At 44.5% G+C, this 26,501-nt stretch overlaps 1 protein-coding gene across 13 annotated transcripts in view; it reads left to right on the forward strand.

Annotated features, from left to right (window-relative positions):
* Positions 1-11,416, forward strand: part of MIPOL1 (mirror-image polydactyly 1) — a 197,363-nt gene extending 185,947 nt beyond the window's left edge. For all 13 annotated transcript variants that reach the window (XM_055716711.1, XM_055716720.1, XM_055716714.1 and 10 more), the window contains one exon: positions 5,710-11,416. In XM_055716711.1, coding sequence (XP_055572686.1) covers positions 5,710-5,776 — 67 coding nt within the window. In that variant the 3' untranslated portion in view covers positions 5,777-11,416. The remainder of the gene's footprint in view (positions 1-5,709) is intronic.
* Positions 11,417-26,501: the final 15,085 nt, after the last annotated feature.

Raw genomic sequence — 26,501 nt, forward strand, 5'->3', positions numbered from 1 at the left:
AGTGAGTCGATCAAAAATTATTATTGTTCAAAAGGAAAGCTTTTGAGGTGGCAAAAATAATACCTGAATTGAGGAATAATAATTAAAGAATCACTGAACCACCCAGAGGTAAGAGGGCGATGCCTCTGTAAGCGTGGTAGATAGGCCACGCACTGCGAGGTCATACCCTTACATTCCAGGCTTCAATCCAGTGAATGTTTAAGCATTTTCTTCAGTAGGAGCAGCCTCAACATTTGAAACTGAGAACAAGCCACCCCAGCACCTGGTGTTAGCACAGCACCACTCCCCGAGAGGGGAGCAGCTGGAAGCAGCTGTTCCCTTGTACAGATAATGGAGCTGAACCAGTTTCCTTCAGCCTCTTGAGTAAATGATCCCATCCAAGCGACTGGTTTCTGGATGAGACTGGTATCACAGCAGCCTCTCTTCTCCATGTCATTTGGTCCCTTGACTTTTACAGAAAATGCCTGAAAAGGAGTACTCCATTTAGGATTTGATTAAATATATCCAAGAGGAAGACTGAAGGAGAGGGAAAGGAAAGGAGGTTTTTAATTCTGGGATGAAATTAAGTGAATTTGTTTGTATGACCACTCACCAAATAGTCATTCAGTGGGCTTTACTGCTGAACGGCTTGTAATGCTTTTGTCCAATGCATTTTATTTACCTACTATATTTTAAAATGCTTGGTTTCTAAAGGGAATTAGCGTTAGCAAAACACATTCCAGAAGAAGCCAGAAATCATGCTAGTAAGGCCATCTTCATAGCTTGAGCCTAATCTTATCTACTGGAAAGATAACCAAGGGTTATAGTTTAGGTTTATAAGCCTTTATATAGCATTTCAAAATCCAGGGGGGTTGTTTTTATCACTTAACTCTTCCATCTGCAGGTAGAAGCTATTGTTTTCAGCTAGTCTATATATTGCTTTGCAGATTAGGACATAGACTACTTGAAGGATGCCCTTTTCTTTCAGTTGGGTCTCCATTTTGGCTGCTTCTGGGGCACGATGCCCTGGAAGATCACTCCGTGACTGACTAAGTCTGTCATGTTCAGAACTTGTGGCTAAAGGCCACTGCGCTCCTTTGGGATGAGTTGCTTTGGCCAGGGGTGGAGCAGTGTGGGAGGATGTACTGAATTATGTGGATTTATGCAGTTGCAAATTTGTTACTGATCCCAAGATACAGTTTAGAGCTAGACATCTTCAGCAGAATACATGAAAGAGGAAAGCAAGCCAAAAACAGGTGTAAGAGCCAACAGTAGAGACCAGTAGGTAACATTTTTGCAACTTTACATCCAGTTTCTGGGCTCATGGGACAAACTTCTCTGTCAGTAAGGTTTTTAAGTCTGCTTTATGGAGGCTGACCCTAAAATCAAAATGCTTTATACTCAAAGGATTAAAGTTCTGTAAGGCTTTGCTAAAAATCAAAGCAAGTTGTCAAGCAGTTCAGGAGCTACCTAAGAACACTCCATATAACAACATGCACTGCATACAGGCATTTTTTCAGATGCATGCATAGGTGGTAAAAGAACACATTTTGAAATAACTGGAAGAGGAGTTGAGAATGGTTGAGAATTTGTCTTGGGAAAGAAGCACCTAGCAACGTCTTGGTTTAGGTAGCCTTCCTCTGATGATGAGGACCTTTTTAAGCTTAGCAAAACTTTTAAAAGTACATACTCAAACTGGTAATATAGCAGCAAGCCCCTCAAGATCTTTTTATTTCTGTATTAAAACACAGATTCACCTGCTTAAGTCCAAATTTGTATTGAGGAAGCATTAAGCCATGGCAGTTCAAGATTCTTCACACTGATGTCTTTTGCTGACTGAAAAATAATGATGGACCAGATGTGCCTTTCCTAATTTGTGGGGTGGGGTTATTTTTCCATTTCATGAAAGCACTGACATGAGCATTACAGGAGTATGTAGTGGAGGTAAAGAATATTTCTAGCTCTCAATTTTCTGATTTTCATGGATGTAAATTCCATCTATCCCAAAAAACACAGGTCTTTTTTACTTTGGATATGTGCAAATCAGTATAAATAAAACCAAAGTTGTACTTCTCCATCTGAATACATAGTTTATTCCTGTATTTTATAAGTCATTTTGTACTCATAGAGAATGCTGAAGTGGCATTTGCTAAGATAATTTATTTGTTAAGGGACAGATTTTCTAGACTTATGTAAGTACCAAGAAATAGCAAAAGTCACCTACTGGGATTTTCTAAAATCTCTTAAGCAAGAAATTGAAATCTGTGAAAATGAGGAGACCTTAAGAGGCTTTGTTGAACATTCCTGAAGGTGTCCGTCTGTCCTTGCACATTTGGACCCTCAGCACTGCAGCAGAGTTGCCCACCATATCATTCTTCTGATATGTCTGACCTAAAATACGAACACAAATACTTTCTTCTTGACTTACTTGTTTGGTTGCTTCATGAGATGCAAATTCAGCAAGTGTCAGTGCTTAGATCTCAGGAGAAGATAGTGTCACATTGAGCATTTAATTTATACTATGAGGACTGTTTCCTTCACAAGCAAAAAGTCAAATGTCATTTGTTAAATCTGTGTCTTGGGTTACAGTCAAGCATAGCCAGTACTGCTTTCAGTTAAGTAAAATATGGTGAGATTATACTGGCAGATATATCATGATTGCACAATGTAATAAAAGTTGCCTTCTTCAGGTTAGTGTCTGCTGTGTTTTGAATAACACTCTGCAAACGCAGAGACTTTTAGAGTAGCTCCCAGCACCTCCCATTCATCAGTTTAGATATCTAAGTTACCTTTGATCTTGAGCTATAAGACTATTCCTTCAGTTTACCACGGATTAAAATGCTCGGCCTCGAAAAGGAGCTGCCTGCAGCATCCCACCGGGCTGGGTACCGACCCTTAGGGACGCAGGGCGACTCTGCCACCCTCACCCTCACAAGTAGCACCTCAGTGACACAACCCTCAATGCCAGCCACCCATTTATTACAAAGAAAAATGTTGCTTAGTGCGAGTCAGGTTGGCAGAGTTGGGCCCTTGGTGAACAAAGAGGCCAGGATTATCGTTCCGAAAAGCCCCCTGAGGCCTGTATCAAGAGTTATTAACCACTGATTCAACCCGTAGAATTATTTTGTAGGCTTAAGTGGGATTTCAGTGGTTTATTGGGTCTTGCATCTGTGTAGGGGTGAGTTTTGCCCTCTGTTATTTTATCTTATAAATAGCTGTTACAGTTCCTCTTTTACATTATTGTTTAAATCTCTTTCAAAGGTATGGTTTCTTAATCCCCTGCTGGTTTTTTTTTCTTTCTTCTAATAAAGAATAAATAAATTTGCAATTCCACACATGACTGAAACAAAAGGCAAATAAGCCCTGCACGATTTGTATTTGGTGCAGAACACCTCATTTTGATGATTTCAGTCATCATTCATTTGAAAAGCAGAAGCTATGATTGTTAAGCCTCATTATTTTCAATGAAGCCTGACAGTTTCAAGGTTAAACAGAAGACAGCTACTTTCATCCCAGTGGTATTTCTCTTCAAACATGGGCAGCTCCTCGCTAACCTGCTCTGCTCTGGTGTGCAGTGTCATTGCTTGGTCACAGAGTGGTGCACATCTAAGCCCAGTTGCAGGGCTGTGTGTCAGCACTGACCTCCAGCCTGTGCCTCCCCAAAAGAAACCTCAGTTATTGAAATATTTTTTCTCCCACTTGTAGAAGCCATGCAGTATTTCTTTTTAACTGTACAGTGATTTAAATAAGGCCATGAGCTCAGATTTTACTATTTTTCTGCTGTCTCCCAGAAAACAATTTGTAGCCCAAACCTTCTGTTTGTCCAGAAGGTTTGAAATATTTCTCCTGTGCTTTATGTCTCTGAAGCACATTAAAGAGGGTGATAGTATGAGAGGGAAAGAGACCTCCAGTGATAAAGTGGCTAAGAAACCTGCAGTGCTTCTGAACATAATGCTGTTAAAAGTGAGGGCTGCTCTGCCATTGCTTTCTGAAATTGCACATGGACTAACTGATTTAGCAGGGAAACTTCCCAGTTAGAGAGGCTGAGGAAACTATGACCTATCAGTAACTGAACTAAAAGCCTTAGAACCCAGAAAACTTTGATTTTTTCCACTGTGAGAAAACTTTCAGGAGCAAATGACTTGTGGAAGCTCTGACTTTATACTTGCATGGGCTGACTGCACTGAGTTAGGGCTGCCTGGGTGAGGGCTCTGTAATGATGAAGAAGTGCAGTAGATGTGTGTTACAAACACAGGGGAAATGCCCTAGCTGGTTAAAAATGAAAAGCAATATTTGAGAAAAAGGAGGGAGCGGAGTAGGTAAGCAGTAGTTTTTCACCTGTGCTTTGACTGCTTTTGAGTCCCTGTGGAACAGCTAGGACCAGCTGAACTTTCCACATACATTTCCTGGTGTCTGATAATTACGTTAGGGTGGCGAATTCTTAATCTCATTTCAGGAATTAAGTCACCTGGTGAGTACAATGAAAGGTGTAGCTTCGTGGTGCTTGGTGGTTCCTGGAAAACAAGAGTTTCAATACATACCATGTCTGTTAGTCATGACTTGTGGCAATAAATCCAGGACGTGTTACCTAATTTTCCTGCACTGAAGTTACTAATGCATCCCTGAGATAAAATGAATTTTGCAGGTTTGATAAAGCTGTGTTATTTTTATTTCCTAGCTACATTCCTTATGTTGTATAATATATTTTTTAAAAACTGTCTTTTCAGAGAAGAAAAAATGGTCAACCTTGCAGCAGTGAATACAGCTATTTGAACCTGTGACTCTTTGTTATGGAAGTTGTGTGTGTAATATGCTGGACATGGCTCTAACAGTGTTCTGCTAGGCAAAGTGTTTGCTTTTAAATAGGGGGTTTTGTGGGAGAGTTTTCATTGAAGGATTCTATAAAATACAGATAAATCAAAGAAATAGTTTGAATGCGTGATTACTGGGGTGCTGGAGATAAATGTGTGCAAATGGAAAACACTGAACAAATTTAGCCCTTTGCATGTGCCTACTTACTTTAACAAAAGGAAAGAACAAATTAAGTCAGTGAGATGCTGGACGTGCTTATAGCCTGTGCCTTAAAAATAGGAGAGAATTAGGCAGCCCTCTGTCCTACTTATTTAGATTGTTAATTTGTCTGTAGTTGTGTCAACATAATAATCATACAGGCCACCTTCAAGACATCATCATCCACATCCTCAGAAACTTGGTTTGTTGAGTATTTAGAAAAAAAATTTGGACATAAAATACATGGAGTTGTAGGCATAAATTTATAAACTGCACAATAAAAGTAGCTGTTGGATAACAAGCAGGGTATTTTTAAAGGGGAAACAACAGCTAAGTGTTACATTTAACAAGAGCCATGGACCACTCATATTTTTAAAAGTCCTGCTTACACTGAAGTGTATATGTGCCACAGGATTGCTGCACGGGGTTCTGTGTTAACGCCTTACGGGGACCTCAGATACTACGTATACCACAAAAGAAAAGCGAGTTGATATGTATCGCTGCCTGCAGATGGGTTGGGTTGTAGGTTAAAAAGTTTTCTGTAAGTTGTCTGCCTTTTCCCTTAATGTCTGTCTTTTACAGTAGTGCTTTGTTCCTGAGCATGACCACCACCAGGACAGCTTGGTTCAGTGCAAACACTGTCTCTTTCAGCCAGAACATTCCTAACGCTAGCTTCCTTTTTTTTTTTCTCTCCTCTCCCTCTCCCCTGCCCCCTCTCAGGTTGGAAAGGCTGGTGGACGTCCTGAGGAAGAAGGTTGGAGCAGGGACCATTAGGACCGTGATCTGATTGAAAGCTCTAGTCTAAGGAAGCATTCACATCTGGTGACCAGGCTGCTTCATTCAGCACTGTGTAAACACTAAAGCCTTAACTTAGCAAACAGTTGTTAGAAGTGGGACACTCCAGCGACATTCCAAGCTGAGATAAAATCAAATCATAAATGTTTAACTACTTTGCTGCTGAGTTCTGTGATTTGTTGAAATGTTTCACTGCAAACATGTATTTGTTTTGAAGCAGATGCATTGTGGCACTGTGCTCTGTGAAAAATGATGTATATGCTTATTTTAACAGTCTGTCCTCTCGGTGTTGCTAGACTATAGTCTGCTGCAAGGCACCACTTAGGCATGTTTTCAAATACTGCAGGCTTCAGGTGCAAAATCCTGCAAAGCAGTTTCAAAATTTAAATCCCTTATGTTATTTGTGAGACTGAAAACAGTCCACTATTTGTACGTTAAATGTATTAATTGATGAAGTAGGTTCACGATCAAGAAATATCTCTGGCTAGTGTGTTGGAGATTTTTTTCCTCCTTGCTCATAGCCCATCAAATCGCAGCTAGTGACTGTGGCTGCATTTAAGGGAAGGACACATGTACAGCTTTATACAGTGCTTGAGTAGCTACTGGTAGTATGTGGTAGTACTTTTCAGCATACGTTAAAGAGAAACGTACAGTTAGGTTTCACTGGAGGTACAGCTTCATAAATTGCAAAATGAAAGCCGTATGACATCGAACAGTATGTCAGAGAGTGGGGAAAGTTTCCTGTGTTGTTTTTAGTCACTCCTCTGCCTTTCCTGTGAGGGAAAATCTCTCAAATATTCAGAAACCACCTTACAGAGTCAAAATTCACCTTTTCAGTGTAAGGTGGGTCCCTCACCCCTTTCCTGGGAGACTTTTTGCCTGCTTCTTCTAGACCCTGATAGCTCTGCGGTGCAGGAGTACCACCCAGGTTGGGTTTGAGGCCAGAGTGCCAGCCTCTGCCTTGTGTACTCCTGAAGCGCCCTTAGAACAGAGCGCAAAGGCTGAAGGATAGACTGCTACAGGGAGGGGAGAAATTGACGGGTGAGGAGGAAAATCTAGCGTACGCAGATATTATAGACCTTACAGATATAGCAGAGTCGGACCTAGACTTATATTCGTGACCCAAACATCTCCCTGTATTCAGTGTGTCTTTGTCACATGACCAAAGGTGAGCTGAAAGGTCACATCACGCTTGTATAAACCTGCTCAAGAAGGCAGCTGTAATCTCTAAGCAGCCCAAATTCAGTAACGAATCTCAGGAGCACAGCAGGCTCTAAGTTCCTCCCCGGACCAGCCAGCTCCGGCAGGGTGGATGTAGCTCCTAATGCTTCCGCTTGCCTACTCTAATTTGTGCTTAATGTTGTTATGCTGTCTTCCCTCTTAATGTCTGCTTGTACAGATGTCATGATAGGGCAGTCTAGTTGAATAAAACAAAATTTTAATTTTGGATAGGGGGAGGCATTTCACTGCCAGTTTTTCCTTTCAAGCAACTTCCATGTTAAACCTTCATCATCTGCCAACCTAAGCTCCTCCTAGTTTCAGTCAACCAAACCTAACCCATTGCAGGGAGATAAGTAGCATTCCTTCAAGGCAAATTTAACCAAATCACTTCTAGAAACTTCTGAAGTTCTCCTTTTTGACCTTTGGTCAATTCTAAGATAGCCAGTGAGTCTAGAGTTTCTCCCACACACATATTCACTGGGAAGAAACTGAATTCTTTCATGCTTCCAGACCCGAGGACTGCCACCCCACAGCTACCAGCCCCTTCACCATCTCCCATGTGCTGCTGTCCAGCACCTGGGTGACTCAACCTCTCCTTTCCCTCCTGTCCTCACTGAGCTTTAGTGCACCAAGTGAAAGACAAGATCTCCTGAGTTGTCAGTGCTGGTGAACCATTCCTGCTCTAAGGAGGTCGCAAGGAAAGAATAAAGATAAAAATGTAAGGACTACTGTACTGTGCTAGACCAAAGGTCCAATTAGCCCAAAAACTGCCTTTGGCAATAACCAGTAGAAGATAGCTAGGAAAGGGTGTAAAGTCAGGCCAGCACTAGGGACCTTTCTCCCAAATGGTATCCCAGAAATTCGTTATTTAGGGCCTTTCTGAACCAGAGGTAGTGTCTTCGCATTTTTTCATTACCTGGTTTTGAATCCTTTAAACTTTTAGTATCTACTTGTTCCTGTCACGAGAACTTATGCAGTTAATGATGCATTGAGTAAAGAAGTATTTCCTTTTCTTTGTTATGAACCAGCGCTATTCATTTGCTACCACCTAGTTTTTGTATTAGAGAAACAGTGAACAACCTTTTCCTGTTCATATTGCTTCCTTGTCCCTTGTGATTTTACGTATTTGGCATCCTTCCTCCACCATCTCTTTTCCAGAGAGACCCCCTAGTCTCTTGTGAAGAAGCTATCTCTTATTTGTAATTGGTCTTGTCATGCTAATCTATTTCGTTTCCAGTTCTGCAGTCTTTTTACTGCGGTACAACCAGAGTTGTGCCTGGTATTCAAGATACAGACAAATTGTGACTTTAAGAGTTGTCATAATGATGTTGTCTGTTTTATTCTCTATGCAATTTGTAATCATTTTTAGCATTGGACTTGCTTTATGACAGATGATTTCTTGGAATTCTTATTCCTGTAATAATAACGACTCTAGATCTCATTCCTCAGTTATAATATTTAGCTCAGAGTTCATCATAGGGTGTATGAAGACAGAACTGTTTTCTGAATGCATAACTGCATTTGTGGGTACTGAATGTCACCTGTTCTTTTGACGTGCATTCCCTGGTGACCATGAGCTCCTATTCCATCTCTTCTCACAGCTCATCTTTGGTATTCACAGTAACACAGTATCATCAGCATCAGTGATAGGAAATACCACCGTCTCCACGTTAACCCCCTTTCCAAGGTGATTTCTTAGTTAAGTTGAACAACATGGGCTCTAGGACAAAGATCCCTGTAGGACAATAAGGTAACTTTCCTTCCCTGTGAAAATGAAGCATTTATTCTTACCCATTGTTTTAATCTACCTTTGAGCTGCTTTTTTTTCGAAGTGAAGATCTTCCCTCTTACTCCTTGGCAGCTTTGATGAGGAAGCTTGTTTGCTACTTTGGAAACGCAAGTTTGCTAAATGAGGGCTTGTTTTCCATGCATGAATGTGCTAAGTTCCTCCTTCCTGTCAGAGTATGGAGAGCTCCTCACCTTCACCCAGGTCTTTCTGCCTCCAAGCGAATAATTGTGTGAGTGTAGGCTTCATACTGCAGGACGGTTTGACCTCCAGCCCCTCGTGTCTTTGTTTGGGAAAGTAGGACTGGCCAGGCAGAAGCCATCTGGCAGGCTTGTGTCAGATACATCTGGTTATGGGTGATACTTGATTCAGTAAAATTAGGTGATAATTTTGCTTCATAATTTTCCTTCTGACACATTGTACCTAAAGTGAAAAAATATTTCCTGGCTCTGTCTTATGTCTTGTACCATGTAGCCTGAAATTCAGTGAGCTTTTGAGTCAGGGGGGTTTATCATCTTGTAGATAAATGACTTGGAATCGTAATTCTATTAGGTGTTGATTTTTAAAATTCAGCTAGAAAGGTTTGTCTTCTTTGAAAAGGGCCCTGGGAAATTTGCTGTGCTGAGAGGTGGAGGTTCAGGAACAGTTGGGTTCTCGCTGTTCCTTGCTAACAGCCTGGTGTGTGGTCTTTGGCAAATCCCTTAGTGACAGTCATAAAAGGTATGCAGCCCCTGAAGAGGTGCCTGGGCTCCTCGGGGGAGTTTGCAAAAGGGTGTGTGGCTAAGGTCAAAACACTTTCGCTTCTTCACCAGCTGAAGTGAACAGCAAAAGTCACACAGCTCTGGCAATACGGGCCCAGCCGTCACGGCCCTCGGGTGAATTTCTGGCCCCATTGAACCCAGCCTGAGCTTTGCCTTTCAGCGTAAGGAGGACAGGAATTCTGGTCCTGCGAGTAGAAATGGCCCATAATGATAACACTGCTTAATTGGCTTTTATCATACAGTTTATTCATTGAGAACTGATTGATGTCTGCGCAGAGCTCTGAAAGTGAAAAGAAACCTGCCCCTACGCAGCAGACAAATACAATTGTCACTCCTGGCCTAATTTATGAGAGAAGGATGAGATTGCATCAGATTACTTACCAGGAGAAGCAATTCATTTGCCTCCCGACGGCACAGCAGTTCATGATGGAAGGTGGCTCACCGTAGGCAGTCCTTATGGTGGCAGTTGTAATTACTGGTCAAATTAGTGTCCCCGCTGACTTGAAGAGCACCGAGATACTCTGAAACATCCTTCCCCTGTGAGACTTTGTGTGTTTCTCTTGATGATCCTGCAGCATGTTATGCATTGGGAGCCATTTCTGGTATATGCCAGGGTAAAATATGTAAATAGCATCATGTTGGCTCGGGATAAGAGCATTATTAATGCTTTTCGGCACTGTAATTATATTCATAGTAAGCCTTCCCTAAGCCCTCACTAATTAACAATATTGTGACAAATCAACTTTAACAGAAAAGAACTGGGAACCTTTAGTCTTTTAGTACTGTTTTTAATTCAGCCCACAGCCCAAAATTGGTGGCAAGGTTTTCTGTACTAGTGTGGGAAACCTGCTGGTATTTGAAAAGTTCAGAGCCAGCTCTCGGTCTTGTTAGTGGAATCCTGTAGATGAAGTCAGTTTGATTCCTCTTTAAATATATTCACAAGAAAGTAAGATTCATTAGTTAATCATTAATGTAGGGGAATATTAAAACTGCTTTTATAAATAAGCCATCATATTGAAATAGTTTACTAATGTCAATATGTTGTCATATACTCATTTATTTATTTATTTATTTGTTCCAAATCACAGGACATTTTACAACACACCTTAATTCTCAAATTGAATGGCTTTATAAACATTCATATCAGGTGATCAAGAGTGGTAACATTGTTAATCCACATACACAAATGAACTTGCTATCTAAATGTCAGGATTTCTCTGTGCCTTTCCTTTCTTCACTTAGAGTAATTCCAGATGAAGGTTGTTTGGTGTGTTGTTTTTTTTCTTTTTAATTTGTACCCCAGAAGATTTTCCTCCCGTGCAAGAATAAACTGTGAGACACATGAAATCAGTGACCAGCAGTTTCTCTAATCCAGTGCTTGCTACAATTGCAACGTTACATGTACTGACTCTTATCGCTGTACCATTTCACATCAGGTCTGCAGAACTGGACTTTCTCTGTTTGTTCTTCTCATGCATTGGTAAATAAAATGTATTCACAAGTCCAAAAAACCGAAGTGGTGCTCTCATATTAGGTTGATTACAAGTCAGCTGTTGAGCTTCAGTGGTCTAAACATTTCATTCTTCAGTTTTGTTGGGAGCACACGTGTTCTGGGAGGCTTTTAAACAAATACTTGAAATGGTTGAAAGATTTACATTGCCAGTGCCTAGCTAAATATGTAGTCTTTAGAAAAGACATGGTTTATTTTGGCACCATTTGAAAAACTCAAATATTTTAAACATTTGTTAAGTTTGAGCTTGCACATTTGAACTGAAAGTTTGCATTCCAAAATTGCATCTCAGGTTACCTGTCTCTGTCTCTTTTGTATTTTATAATCCCTTTATTAAAATAGGCTGCAAAAGGAGCTGGGGTTGGAGTGTGGTTTTTTTATTGTTAATTGTAAAATAATGTCATTAACTTCATCAGTTTTAAGGTAATATTTACCTGCTAACTCTATTTAATTAAACATCAGAAATGCAAAGCCAGAAGTGTTTTCAGAATTTAGGGCTTCATGTTGATAGCCAAGACTTGGTTGAAAAATTAATCAAATACAGGAACAGTGGTCAAATCCTGCAGTGCTTTACTCTTAGTTATACTGTGTACTGTGATGAGTAAGTGCTAACCCTGATGGTGAGTGCCGGGCCAGGCAATAAAGAAAATAGGTTGGAAAAGTGTACTGAACTGATAAAATGGAGTAGCTGAAGGAAAAGGAAAAGCTGTCTTTGACCTGGAGGTGGTTTTCTTTTCCTTCCCTTGGCGGAAAGGACAGGAAGGGACAACATTTTGTCTAATTTTTTTTATTATTATTTTTATCACCTTTTATTTTCTCATAAGTTTTAACCTAAAACTTGTACTGAAACTTCAAAAGCTGAGAATGTATAGATTGGACCCACCATATTTTGTTTAAGACCACAAGAACCCCTGTTCAGCAAATGCTGGAGCGCACCATTGCAATCGTGCACATGCTTTGGTGCGTTGCCCAGCCCATTGGCAGCTGCAGGGGGTCACACTCCTTTCTGGGAAGCTGTCACCAGGAGGAGTTTGGCATGTTCCCTCCATGGTTACCTTGGGACAAAGGTTCGTGCGGTGTCACGTTCACAGACGTTTGTCGTTATTTGAATGGCTTCTGAACATGATAGAAGCGGATCCTTTGTCATATGGTAAAATGACAATATACCTGACAGAATTGGTCACGACTGCTTCCTGATGGCTGTGCTAAAGCAAGGCTATGATAACCCTTGGAAGGACATTACATGAATTTGCGATGATTAATACTCACACAAGAATACGCACTCTGTATTTCACATGAAATTAAAAAAATGTAATGGTTTCCTGGAGAATTCAAAAGGTGGAAACTATGGTATATTTGTTCATGAGCTATTAGCAGAACTACTTTCAGAACCAAACTTTAAAAAAAAAAAAAAATTGTTTTGGAGCCCCATAGCTCCATATCGATGTGGAGCTATGGGGCTCCAAAACATCGTATCAAACATTTTGGGCCTAGGGTTAAGGGCTCAAATCAGCAAATGGAGAAAGATGTGGATAAATCATAGCTTTGAATGAGACTCTCTTCCCATTAGACGCAGAAGGCACAAATCAGGGTACCTGGACTGCCCTGTTGCTACTAAAGCAGCGTAACAGAGGAAGTGCAAGATAGAAATTAAATTTTGAACAGAACAGCAGAAAAAAATCGGGTGAAATCCAAAAACACATGAGTGTGGAAGCTTTACCTGCTTCAGACATAGAAAAGTAGGAAAAGTTACAATGAGTGACAGAAATACTTTGCTTTGCTTACACATGGAAGTCTTGAAAACTTGGTAGAAGTCAAAGCAAGGTATAGCTGTTGTATTGTTTGAAACAGGTGTCTCGCTAGCGTTAAAATTGGTGTGTAAGGCTGGGAAATTTGTTCAAATTTGGTTGTGTTCGGTTTTTTCACTAAATGATTTTTTGATAGGGCAAGCTACCTTGGTTCTAAATTTCAAATAAAACATTTCAAATTAATATTTAGCTGTTTTGGTCAGTGTATGATCAATATGAAAATGGGCGGTGTCCCCTCTGCTTCTCACAGGCTGAGCAATAGAAATGGCAGTTGTCCTATTGCTAAGGCTTTAGTGGTATAAATATGACATAAAAGGTTATGATATCAAAATAGTAAATATTGAATTATATTTAATAGGATCTGATCCCTTCTGCAATTTTCATCAATAAATCTCAGCACACCTTTAAAAGGAAAGTTAATAATAATAGTACTTTATCCCTAAACTGGTGAAAGAAGTGCCTAAATAAGCATTTAATTGTATGTTGTATTTCTTCACTCTGGGCCTAATTAGAACTGACTAAAGTGGACTGAGGATTTTCCAGGCAGATCTTACCACCTCTGTCAGTGCAGTCAGTACTCCCAGGTGTAAAAGCACTGTTCTGCTCAGGTGTACGTGAAACGCCACCTCTAGCCACCCGCAGCTCTTTGTCACATTTCTAAGGGTTCCCAGCTCTCTGGCTCGGAAAGGCATGGCTGCTCCTGTCCGAGTGAGTAGGGAATGAGCAGGGCTTGGTTAATCCAGCTAGCTAGCTTGGTGCTGGGCTCAGCGCAGCCAGTGTGGCAGCTCTGTGTGGGAAGGCTGTGGCAAACAGCTTGAGGAGCTGCAGCCTTTCCAGTGGGTCAGACTGGTGACCACTGGGAACATCTGGAAGATCTGGTCCTTGCGAATTTACAGCTTTCAGGGATTCATTCTAGGCTGTCTCCGTATGTGAGTCCCACATAATGAGTTGCCACTGTATGAATAAAAGTAAGAGCCATTTCTATAGCAAAGATGTAATTTGGTGGCTTAAATTTTAATGTGCTTTTATTTGCTCAGTAGTTTTTTTAAGTCAAGCTACAAAATCGTATCAGCAACAGATTTTGTATGTACAAAAGGGATTTTGTAGTCTGTAAGAAAAATAATACCCCTGTTGGACTGCTTTATGGACTAATGTTTGGCTACTGGGCTATGCAAAAATCTCTGGAACTGGTTTCAGCTTCCCAGGAGAGTCAACAAAACTGAATTGTACCATCCTAATGTATTTTAAATTTTTATCTCTTGGCTGTTGCAGCAATGTTCAGCTTTACAGAAGGGAAAGGAGCTCCCTTAGAGGCAACGGAGAACCTGTGGAGTTTCAGGGCATCCAAAGATACAAGGACAACACTGTGAAAGTGAGCCCATTTCCAAGGGATCTGTCATAGGGAATGGGGCTCAGAAAGGTTAGTGTGGCCTTGGGGACCAACTGTTACCCCAAGGGATATTATCCTGTGGGGGCAGCTGTGTCGTGTGCAGTAGCTGAGGTTCAGCAGCAGCACAATGTAGGCAGTCATGCCTTCTGCTGACTAGATGACCCATGTTCCCCCTTCCCTAGGTTTGCAGGATTCCTTGCCTGGTGCACACACGTGCACTGCCAAGGTAGAGCTGCTCATTTGGCCCTTCAGACCATATGACCACCGGGGCCCAGACATCTATACTGAGGTAAGTTCTTCCTTAATTCAACAGGTCCTCATAAATGCCAGCCAAATAAATATTGATCAGACCAGCTGTGGCCAAGAGAGGTGGTGCTGCATGTGCTGGTGAGCCAAGTGGGGAAGGAGAGTTGACAGGAAGGGAGGAAAGGTGGAGGGTGACCATGATTTGCAGATCCTTGCAGGTAGGGTCTTGAGATACCATCTGGTGTATGGTCCCAGCAAACGGAACCACTGGCCACTGTGTCCACAGAGGACTGAAAGTAAGTTTTTAATACCATTCCCACCCTTGACAACTAACATCTGTCTGTGCCTGATGTCACCTCTGTTTTATTCAGACAACCAAATCTCAGCCTAAGCCATTTACAGAATCTGCTTGTTAGACTGCATTCTGTGTTTCTGCACATCCTTGCTGGAGTGAGAAACACATCACAGGTACATGAACCAGGGCTGTGCTTAGCTGATGGAAGAGCTGACACCAGGTCTAGATTACCACGTCAGGTAGTGCAGGAGAAGAGAAGCCCTAGAGCAAGAAGTTGGCATGGAGCCCCCCACAACCAACTGCTGTGCATTTGGGACTACGTCCGTGGTAGCCCCTGAGCTGGGCTGACTGATAGTGGGCAGTAGAAGCACAGCTCTCAGTTTCACGTCATCTCTGTGGGATGCTGAGTGCATCAAAACTGCTCTGGGACATGAAGCAAAGCACAGAAAGTGGAGCCAGCTGGGAGAGCAGCTTTGAAAATGCACCCTTAACACAAAAAAACCCTCACAAATATAGGTGCACCCTAAGTGAAATCTGCCTCAGGAATTCACTCTTCGGAGACACGTCTCTGCCTGGCCTTTTGCACAGAGCAGGGCTCACTGCTGGGTGGCATGACCCCCGTTGCGACCCAAAGACATTGCATAGGGGACTAACTAACTGCACCCATTTGTAGTACTTCAACTAGAGTGCACTCACCTCCTGAGAGCCTGAAGTGCAGGAGAGGCAAGGACAAAGATGTGCAAACTCGCTGCACGCTGTGTTAAGCAAAGGCTTGACTAAGGGTTGTGCTGCCGGCGTGCGGGGATAACGGTGGAGAGCGAGAGGGGCTGCTCGTATCTGCACAACTGCGGCATCAACCATTAGAATACGGCAACAACTGCTGTAGCATGTGCTGAAGTGAAGGGCCAGAAAGCTTCACAGTTTTGCTCTTCTTTGATCACATAATGGAGAAACTCAGCTCAATTGCTTTTCAAGCAGCTAAATGCCCTGCTTCATCCACATTTTGCTTGTCTGCTCGTGATAACTTTATTTCCCCAGAGCTCTAACAGCCACTAGAGTAAGACTCTTATAAATCTGAACTGCCTGTGCCTAAAGAAAATATGCTTTCCTCCGTGTGTATATTTGTGAAACCCCACAGGACTGTTCTCAATAGTCCTATATAGCAATTCCACAACTGCCTGTTGTAACTATCCACCCTGATTTTCAGTAATGGCGTTATCCTTGTAATTTTCCAGTCATTGAAATCTGGTCTGCAAATGACTAACGTTACATGTTACGAGGTGTTTCATCCAGAACTTCACCCTTGCACAGCCTCATTTCCTGCAGGGCCAACCATTGTTATGGAGTGACCTGCTACCTACTATCTCATTAAAAGTCCTTTTTCTTTCAGTACTATTGACATTTTATCTTCTTAGGGCTCTTCTGAAACCACCTGCTGCATGTGTCTAAGTAGGTGCTGTGACTATTGCTTTCCACTAGTAGTAAAGCAAGCTAAGGTCTGGCAGGCCGAACGACATATTACCCTCTTGACCCAGGATGTGTAGGAGATATACTACTACCTGTCACAGGCATGTCCTGTTACCTCCTTCCACCCCACTCCACCCCCCCGCTTGCAAAACCTGTAAATTATGTCTTTAGTTCCCTTTTGGTTACTCTTTTACCTAAGGGATTCATATACAACGCATGTATCTAGCTAGCGACCATGTCAATTTATGGTGCTTATAATATGTGCATATAGTAGAGTTCAACCCAAGAAAAACAATTTCCTTGGCTTGAAAAGCTATTGTGCATTGTAAAGGTGAGAAACCCTATAGAATGGTTCAACATATAAAAACCACATGGCAGGCTCCTCCTCCTTGATTTACTGTTGCTTTTCTAGCTCGCTCACCCCATGAAAGCTGGATACCAACCAGAACTGCATTAATTCCAGCCCCCCTTGGTCTGTTACACCTAAAGCCGGTCCCAGGCCTTCAGGTGAAAGTACAGATGTGTGGGGAATTACAGATCCCTAAGGACTCCACAGAGAATCTATTGCTGTTATTAAACCTGTTTTCTTGTCTTTGTCTTCTTTCAACTTCAGACCAGTAGGTCTCATTACACTTCTGTTTTCCTGAGAACTTAAAGAGCAATTTACTACTGCAAATCCATCTCCATTTTGGTAATTGGGGACTGTGAACAGAGCACCATTAATCTTCTCTTGGATGAACCGAACAGGGTGATTTGCTGGTATCACACTATCAGGTATTGCTCAGACAGTAAGGCATTCCTAATTCTTGGGCATGCAGATGCTTGACTTGGACACAACACTCCTTTCCTGCCCTCAGATGTGGTCTATATGGAGCTGATCTCTCCCTGCCCTCACTTGTGTACTTTCCTGATTTCAAGGACCGTACTCATTTTCTAAGGCACAGCATCACCCCAGGACCTCATGGCCAGTGTCAGTCCTAGACAGCCCTTCAGAGCACGTGGTCCATTCTTCCTTAAAATTTTCTGGGTATGGAAGAGACCAGACTGAAAATTATCTGAGGCAGAAATTGATAATGAAAGAGCAGGATGAAAGGAAGATGGTAAAGCAGAGTTAGGAAGTTCATTTCAGTGAACCCTGCTTCGTTAATGCTGATGCCCGTGTCCTCTGCTTTTGTTGCTGGATCATGAATCTTGCCCAGTATGGAAGGAAATACATCCCTATCATAACCACCTGAAAGTCAAAGTTGCTGAAGCCAGGTAGATGTCTTATAAGGCTGCTACCAAAAAAAAAAAAAAAAAAAAAAAAACAAAACACAAACCCTGAAGTGATTGTGTAGCTAATCTTGTTAGTTTAGTTGTGTTCCATGGTGATTTTAATTACACTGTAATTTGAGCTAAATCAAAGGATGGTAAGAATAGTGGCTGGGTAGATGTTAGTGGAATGTGAATGGAAAGAAGTGATTCGGGGGGCAGATCTGATGGGCAGGAATATTGCTCTGCTCCCGGGGAGGGGGCGAGGCTGTTCTTGGCAGGAGCATGCCAGGGAGCGGTGCCAAGAGGCAGGCAGGGCTGGCGGCGAGGGATGACAGCCACTGAGTAGCAAGAGTGATACTGCACCGATCATGAAAATCACTGATCATGGGGTGAGAAACACTGCGCTGACACTGGTTACGAGGGAGAAGGTCAAAAGCAGGACTCAAAAACGTAAGGAAGGATGTCAGAAGAACAGAACTGCAGGGCTGAATGCCAGCACCAAATATCTGCCCTCCCTGGCAGGCACTTCACAACATCTATGAGGCTGAACCTTGAATTCCCTTGTGTTTTGCCCTACCTGACAGCAGTGTCTGCCCCTCACAGCTGGAGGGGTATCCAGCTGGGAACAGCTTTCAGGTCCACCAGCAATGGCTGCATTCCATCATCAGCTATGGCACTGATGGATCCTGTACTGTTACTGGTTTATTAAGCAATTCTATCAGAGTTGTGTGCTCTGCAAGACTTAAAATAAATGTTATTTAGGTGGACTGGCATGGAGTAGCAGTAGTTTTTGACCAAAGCATTCCAAGGAATGTTAGCACACACAAGGAATGTTAGTCGAAATACACCTAGCACAGCTACCTGGGACCGTAAAGCCATGTAAGATGCATCAAGCAATCATTCTTAAGTCCATGCAGCAGCCTTCTTATGGTAATGAACTACTGGGGACCAATATTAAGAACACTCATTTTACTGATGGGGCAAAATATTTTATTTTGATGGGGCAAAAGAGACAATGCTCAGAAGAGAAAGGCTGAAGGTTTTGTGTTTCTGTAGTATGTACTGTGCTTGTGGTAAAAAAGTCTTATTACTGAAGGGGAAATAGTAGTTCATGCTGGCATATAACATATTTTGATGTCTCTTCTAGCTTAAAAGACAAACACAGTCACAGGGATGACAAATGGCCCTGAGCATGACGGAGCTGACTGCACCCCTCCAGTCAGAGAGTGCTGTGTGGGCGGAGGTCCTGTGGACTCCTTTGAAAGCCCAGAACTCCTCTGTAGCAAACTCATACTATCTCATGGGATCAAGACCACAGATTTCGCCTTTGATTTTCAAGAGCTCTTGTCATACCAAAGAAAAGCCAGCATTAAATGTGTGCCGCCTTTGCCCCTGCACTTTGGGGAGTTCTTATCGCAGGAGAGACTGCATTTCTGCTTTCAGGTTTTCGGAGGACATAGAATCTACTGCACTTTCCTACAGGGCCCTGGAACATTGACTCTAAAGCAGAAAACCAGTGATGGACAGGTTGCAAAACAAATTCCATGAAGTTTGCTTTGTGAAGAAGCTGATCCAACATTTTTTTTTTTTTTTACTTTTTTTCCCCCCCCACCAAAAGCAAGTCTTGAAGCAGCTAGCTGGAAGCCTTGTTGCCTTTTTGCTTTAGGTACATCATCAAATCTGCAATTTAATAGCAAAAGTCATATTCTATTTCCTTCTGTTATATACTCACATAGATGAGATTTTAATTTCCCTTTTTTCCACAGGTAAAGGTATGGATTTCCAAGCCATACAAAGTAAGAACTGTGCCATTTTAGTAAAAATTACTTGAATTCTATGTGTTATTTTCATAATCCCATTTTACATTCCCGTATATCAGCATTTTTTCTGTACAGGCTCTGTGGCTTGCATGCAGTCTTGCTTTTGCTACAGCCTTTCTTGACAGCAGGATCAATCCTGCTCCTGCCAGGTGCTGAAACTGCTGAACTGGCTTTGGCTGAATAAAAGCTGTGGGTGCGACACCAGCAGCTCTTAGCTCCCCTCTGTGGAATGCTACATTTGTATTAACATGTATCTTTCTTTGTGATTTTTTTTTTTTTTTAACTGAAAATGATGCCCTGTAAAATCTCTTCCTGGAGAGAGAGAAGTTGAGAGAAAGGTGTGGGGGGAATACACTCCCCTTGGAATTTAACCTTAATTTGAACCAAGATCAGTGAAAGAAAAGCCCTTTCGTGCATTGTTCACCAGCTCCACCCAGCCAGCCCCTTATCTAACCTGAGTCTCTATTGCCTATAGCTTTGTAACTTTTGCAGTAGTGCGCTCCGCATGCTCTTACATGCTTTAAAACCAACCTGGAGACACTGTGACATTATAATACCAAGAAACACCTCATGATCCTATCTTGCAAGTCCTTAGACTGCACAGGATAGCAACAGGGACTGTCCTTCGATGGGTTTATAAAGGGCCTATCGCACTGCAAATAAACAGCTGTGGTTATTCCTGGCAAAGGCAACAGCAGCTTCTGAAACCCCTGGGTCAGCCTCCCCCTACACCCCAAACCAGGGTGTATTTAAACGTTAGGAACTCTGCATTTAAACCCGATTCCTTGGATTTCTTTTGCCTTTAGAGGGAAGCAGCCAACCCTTGATTTGCATGACATCAGCTTGGGGTCAAAATTCAACCTTAAACACACACGTAAAAAAGCAAGCTTCCTTGTTTGCTGTTCAGAGGCGGACCTCCACTGTATGTCTTCTGTCGCCTGTGCTGGGGGAACCGCCAGTAGATTGCTTTCCTATTACTTTTAATTTCCTAGAAAAGGCAGACAGCTGCTCCAGGTGTGGTCCACCTTCATCCTGTCCCCTATTCCCTATCAGCCATCTGCTTCCTGCAGTCATCTCCCTTTTCCAGCACCCCTCAATTTCTCCTGACTTGTGACTGCTTGGCCCACCTTCCCCCACTTACTGTCTGCTTTATAGACCTTCCTTCCATGTCCTCAACCTTTCCTCCAAGCCCTCATTGCTCATGATTCCCAGCCCACACTCCACAGTGGCAGGCCCTCTCCCTGCTTCTCCAGGGTCTTGCATGAGCCTGGCTGCCCCAAGCGTGGCCCTTTTTGCTGGGTGCTGCCTCCGTTCACCTGCGGGCAGATGTGGCAGGCACCTGGCAGGGGGCGACGGGTGGTGTCACCCCTGCTAGCAAAAACAGTGTCCATCCTCTGGGGAGCAAAATTCTTGACGCTGAAGGCAGGAATCCGGCATTCAGGACGATGGCTCAAAATAAAGACCAAATATCGTGCAGCTTAGAAGGAAAGACAGGATACTATTAAATGCACCAGTGGCTTGCCATGTAACCTCCCCTTTTTTAACAACCGCCAGCTGCTTTTCTTTTAAAGAGGTGTTTTGTGAAATGCCGTTTGTTTTTGTTCTAGATAGCCTGGTAATAAAACCCTTCAAGGAAATACTGCATATAGCATTGTTCTTACACTCCTCGAGTGTTTGAAGGACCCCTTGGAATGAGCATGCACCAGGAGACAGGAGGGAGGAAGCAGGAAAAATCTAGATGAGAAATATCAAGGGGACACAGTCAAGCATGAATCATTTTGGTCTTTTGGTTGAACCCAAAGCAAGATCAGTTTTCACATGCGCCCTCGACAGGGCTGGCATTTCCACACACGCTGCAACCCCCTTGGCGCGCAGGTGGCTTGATTTCATGGCTGTTACAGGGGCTGTTGGCATCTATATTCAAGCCCAACTTAGATTAGGGGGCTTGGGGGCGGCTGGGGGGGCGTTCCAGGGTTTTTATTAAGAAACCCGCAGATCGGAAGAGCAGTGCTTAAAACTAACTGCATGACCTTCCAGGCAGGCAGGCAGCGTTAGCAGAGGCCCCCGGGCGGGGAGCGGCGCCCAGGCACCCCGCAGCGGCTGGACGCGCAGGTGACCCCGCAGCAGCGAGGGCGGCTGCAGCCCTGCGGGGGGGCGCGGGACCCCGGGGGCCGCCGGTGGGTGGCTCGGGCCCGGCTCGCTCCGGGGCTCGGCCGGCAGCAGGAAGAGGAGGAGGAGGAGGAGGAGGAGGAGGAGGAGGGGGCGGTGGGGGAGGAAATCCCCCGGCGTGGGGAGGCTCCGGCCGCTGCCCGCCCTGCGGGGATTCCCCGCCCGGCCGCTGCCTGCAGCCATGAGCCGGAGCCGGCGCAGCGGCCGGCGGGGCGGGGGGCACTAAACCCTTGCTTTTAGGAGCTGGGGGGTGGCGTTCAGTACAGTCACAGGCTGACGAACGTGCCAGCTCCCCAGTGCTCCGCAGCGGAGGGGCTGGCAGGGACAGGCACCGCCGGCCCCCCCGGCCGGCCCCCGCGGTGCAAGGGTCCCCGCCCGGCGGCTGGCCGCCCCCCCGCTCCGCCGCCGGTAATCCCGCTGCCGTCGGCGGCAGCCCACACACCCGGGACCGGTGTGTGCCGGAGGGACGGGGGAGGGACGGGGGAAATCCCCGCGCCTTGCCGAGGGCGTGGGCTGCCTGTCGGGTCCCCCCCGCCCGGCGCTCCGCAGCAGCGTTAGTGACGGCCCGGGGCGCGGAGCCGACAGCAGCCGGGCGGGGGGGACCCTCCGCCCCGCGACGGAGCCGCAGCCCCGGTAACTGTCCTGGGACCGGCGGGACGGGGAGGGCGCCGGGCGAGCCAGCCGCTTCTCCGCTGCAACGGCAAACGCCTTTCGGCGGCCCGAGCTGTAATTCCTCCTGTGATCATTTTGAGACGCCCCTGTGTTTAGAAAGCAGAGCAATAATTTTGTAATGAAACGGCGTTATTTTGGGAAAAAACTTTTTCTTTCCTTTCCTTTCCTTTCCTTTCCTTTCCTTTCCTTTCCTTTCCTTTCCTTTCCTTTCCTTTCCTTTCCTTTCCTTTCCTTTCCTTTCCTTTTTCCTTTCCTTTCCTTTTTCCTTTCCTTTTTCCTTTTCTTTTTCCTTTTCTTTTTCTTTTTCTTTTTCTTTTTCTTTTTCACGTAGATCTTTAGTTTTCCAAGTATGCTGCTGCACTCGTACTGGCTCGGGTGTGTTGCATGCGCCAAACCGCAAAGCCTGTAGAGCACAGGTCCTTGCAGATGAGGAGAGCTCCAGCCTGTGCCCTCTGTAAATTAAAGAGCTCTGTGTCTTCGTGTGTCTGTGTATTGACTATTTTCATAGGGGTTTAGCTGTGGTTTGCAGCTCAGTATTGAAAGGTGTTATTGATACTTCCAGAGAAAAACTGAGAAAAAAAAAATAAGTATAATGACAACTGATGTTTTTCTCTGTGGTTTTCCCTCTTTTTTTGTTTTGTTTTGGTTTTGTTTTGCCTTACTAAGGTTACTGGCATGGGAACAGGAACTGTTGTACTTCACGACCTCATCGACACGTGCTGTGTATTTGCTGCAGTCCAGAGGATCTGACTGTTAAGAAGTATTCGATCCAAAATACATGTATTGATTGATTGTTCTTAGATTGCCCTGTCACAAACAATCCACCTGGTTAAGTACAGTGACCTTCCTTCTTCTGAAATTACATACTTGAAAATGAACAATTCCTTTCCATGAATGTCTTTTCTGATTAATCTATACTGTAGCTGTTATTCTGTTCCACCATTTCTAGAATGGGGACAATATATACAATGGGAACACATTTATGCCTTAGAAAGGTCTTGCATGTTACCAGAAACTTAAAGGTATTGGCAAATCTGCCACTACAGTAGACTGAAATGTTCTGGTTTATCAGTTGCATACATTTGCCATAAAGTTCAAAACTACCATGCAAAGAACCCCTGTTATCAGACAATATGTGAAAAATACAAAACATATTTTCATAGCATCAGGATGGGTCTGGAAACACATACTGTTTTCCCAAGCTTTAAAAATCTGAACTACTGGTGAAAAATACTGAGTGGCTCTTGCAGTTCCATCCTGCAAAGTGCTGTGCATCTCTGAGAGGCACTTAGAATTACTGTTATTTAATTAGGTCTTATTTGCTTATGACATTGCAGTAACCCATGAATGGGAACATACTCTGTAACAGAACGAAACAACAGTCCCTGTTTTGAAGAGTTGATAACTAAAGGCTGGAAGTTTCTCTGAAGGCCCCCTGCTTCTGCCACTGACATATTTCCAGCTTTCATTTGGCTAGAGCATGGCAGAGGCCCACGCCGCTGTCTGCCGGTAGGCCTGTGTTCGGCAGCTGACCTCTCCGTGCAGCTCTTGTCCTGGGGTACTTTGAGCCCACTCGTGTGTGCATTTGTGCTTGTATCTGTGTGTGTGCTTGGGTCTCCCCCAGATTCCCAGAAGGGGCAGAAGGAAACCCACCAGCTGATCTCCACTGCTGGTAACAGAAGAGTAGAAGCTATCTGCAGCCCAGAGTCCTCCCAGCCATCCTTCAGCATCCTTAAACACCTCTTTCCCTTGCTTAGGGATGTTAGGAGGGTGATCTCGGATGGCTTCACTCTTAGCGTGGGGGTATACAAGGCGGTGTCAAGGGAAGAGGAAGCATTTGGGGATTGCTATCATTCAGCAGGGCATTGCTATGTATTTCTTGGCTGTCTCTCCTATCCATCCTGGTTCTCAAGCAGGTTTGACCTTGTGACTTGCACTCATACAAGCATGCAACAGGTTTTTAACTGCATCAATTTATACAGCCCTCATTTGTAATTATTTAAATTTTTAAGGGGATCATGGTCTGAGCAAGCCATTCCTACCTTCACTGTTATGGAAAGGCACCAATAGCCAAAAAAGGTGAGGGGGAAAGCAGGGGCATCTGGGGGTGAAAGCCAGGCTAAGGCTGCCCACGGGTCCCTCCACCACTTCCCCCCTACCCCAAGGGTGGCAGCCGGAACCCATGGGACACCCCCCTCCCCCAAACCCCCCAGGATCAAGGCTGCCTGTCACAGACGACGGCCAGCCTGATATGGGGTCAGGCTGAAGCCCATGAATCAGCGCTTGGGATCTGTTAGTCACTGAGTTTGTTTCTGAAGCTGAAAATGTTCTGGATGGCTTCACCCACCATATGTGCACAGGTTGTCCCCTCCACTGAAACACCCATGAAAACTCAGAAACAAGCCGTGCTCCCCGCCCCCCCTGACACCCACCACCCCAAGGAGGTGAGGGGGGAGGGTCAGGCCACTGTGATGCTCTGCCAGTGCCCAGCCACTGGAAGGGAAGGAGGGTCTCTGTTGTAAACCTGGTTGGTTTTTTAAATTTCTACCCAAATTTGGGATATGCCAGTGATTACAAGGAAAAAAAAAATCAGCCATCAGTCCAAATAAAAGCAATACTTTTAATTCCAGTCACCTTTGTACTGGTTTCACTGGAAATACAGAATGCTAAAAATTAAATTCACAAAGCTGCCTTCAACCTCTGCATGTGAAATCACTGTATTAAAAAAAAAAAGAGAGAGATTCCATTTAATTTGGCGAACCTCTTGTGTTTATATTTACTTAGAACTGCATAGCATTACATGCAACTTTTGGCCCTGGAAGGGATGAAGGGTGGGAAACCCTGACAGATTTAAACCAGAAAGAAATGCAGGCTAACTAATGTCTGACTGGTCCAGTGAGCTGGAGATGGTGCCCTGTCCTGCTTTTTACTAGAAGGAAATCTGGCGTGAAAGCAGGATCTTTGTTACCTAGGAATTAAGTTGTTGCTGCTGCTTATTCCTTACCTGAACTCCTAATCCTCTGTTTGTGCTACAGCACAAAACAAATTTTTTCTTATAGACCAAAGGGCTCCCTTGTAACAATTAAAGTCTATTGTGTAAAAGTACAAATGGCACATTGATCGTTAAGGTAAGCTGACTTGTAAAAAGTAATTCTTGGACATGAAGTATGTGGTCATTTAACGTATACTTTTGAGAAGTCATTATGCACAGGGAGGTAAGCTACAAACAGTAAAACAGTTAGCCAGCTAGCTTGGTGTAAATAGACAGCAGAAACAACGTGAGGTTTCCTCCTGCTTCTGCAGGAGACAAGGATATGGCTTTCCCTGGGAATAACCTTATTCTAGATAGATTTTATTTTTTTTTAATTTTCTTAAACAAATAAGCAGCCCCCTCCCCTCAAATAAGAATGAACCCCTAAGGCACTCTACAAAGTGGGAAGTGTCCAGGAATCCTTGAACCTCGGACTCTGCTGAGGTCAGTGCAATTTCGGTCTGAACTCATGAGGAAAGGAAAAAAAGAAAAAAAAAAAACCCTACCCAGGGAACGTTTAAAAGGAGGAGTGTGGATCCACAGAAACCAGTCCTGTCAAGGTCAGCTCTGCCTTGCGAGAGGAAGGGCGACAGGGTCAGCGTTATTGCACATGCGGAAAGCCCCGCGGGGGCTGGAAGAGGTGGTCTCTCCTCCTGTCCCCCCCTTTGGCCAATGTGTCCTTGTTGGGGCAAACCTCCCCTCGAAGGCGATGTCATTTCTTATTCCCGGGGGGAATTCCTCAACTGGCCAGTTCAGGGTTGCCGGCTCCCAGTTTACGGTGAGGTGGGAGGACTCCTACTCCCTGGAGCACAACCTGGCTCTCGGGAAGCGGGGTGTCCCCCTGCCCCCCCCCTCTTCCCCCGAGCAGCCAGGAGCCCCCTGGGTGACCGATGCGCTTTGCTGGGCCCCTCCCGCGTAACCGCCGACGCCTGAAGGGCATCGCCTGGGAAAAGCAGTTTGGAGGCAGCGTTTGCCCGATGTGGCGGCGGGTACCCCGGGCGTCAGGCGGGGGCCCCGCGCCTCCCCCCGCGCCCCGCGGGCGCGCCCCTTCCCCGCCGGCGGCTCCCCCGGGGCCCCTGCAGCGGGAGCTGAGAAGTTTGGAAGCACAAGCGGGTTCTGCGGTGGGATGGATGCGTGAATGCCAGTCCGCAGAGACGCGGGGCACACGGGGGTTTGCCCACCTCGCCGTCGCTCCGTGCGCCTGCGGACACGCGTGTACCACCACTGCCCAGGGCCCCGCCACTGCCCGCCGTACGTGCAATGCCTTTAAGAGCTCATCGCTATATT

The sequence above is a fragment of the Falco cherrug genome, chromosome 7, assembly GCF_023634085.1.
Source record: "Falco cherrug isolate bFalChe1 chromosome 7, bFalChe1.pri, whole genome shotgun sequence".
Taxonomy (NCBI): Eukaryota; Metazoa; Chordata; class Aves; order Falconiformes; family Falconidae; genus Falco; species Falco cherrug.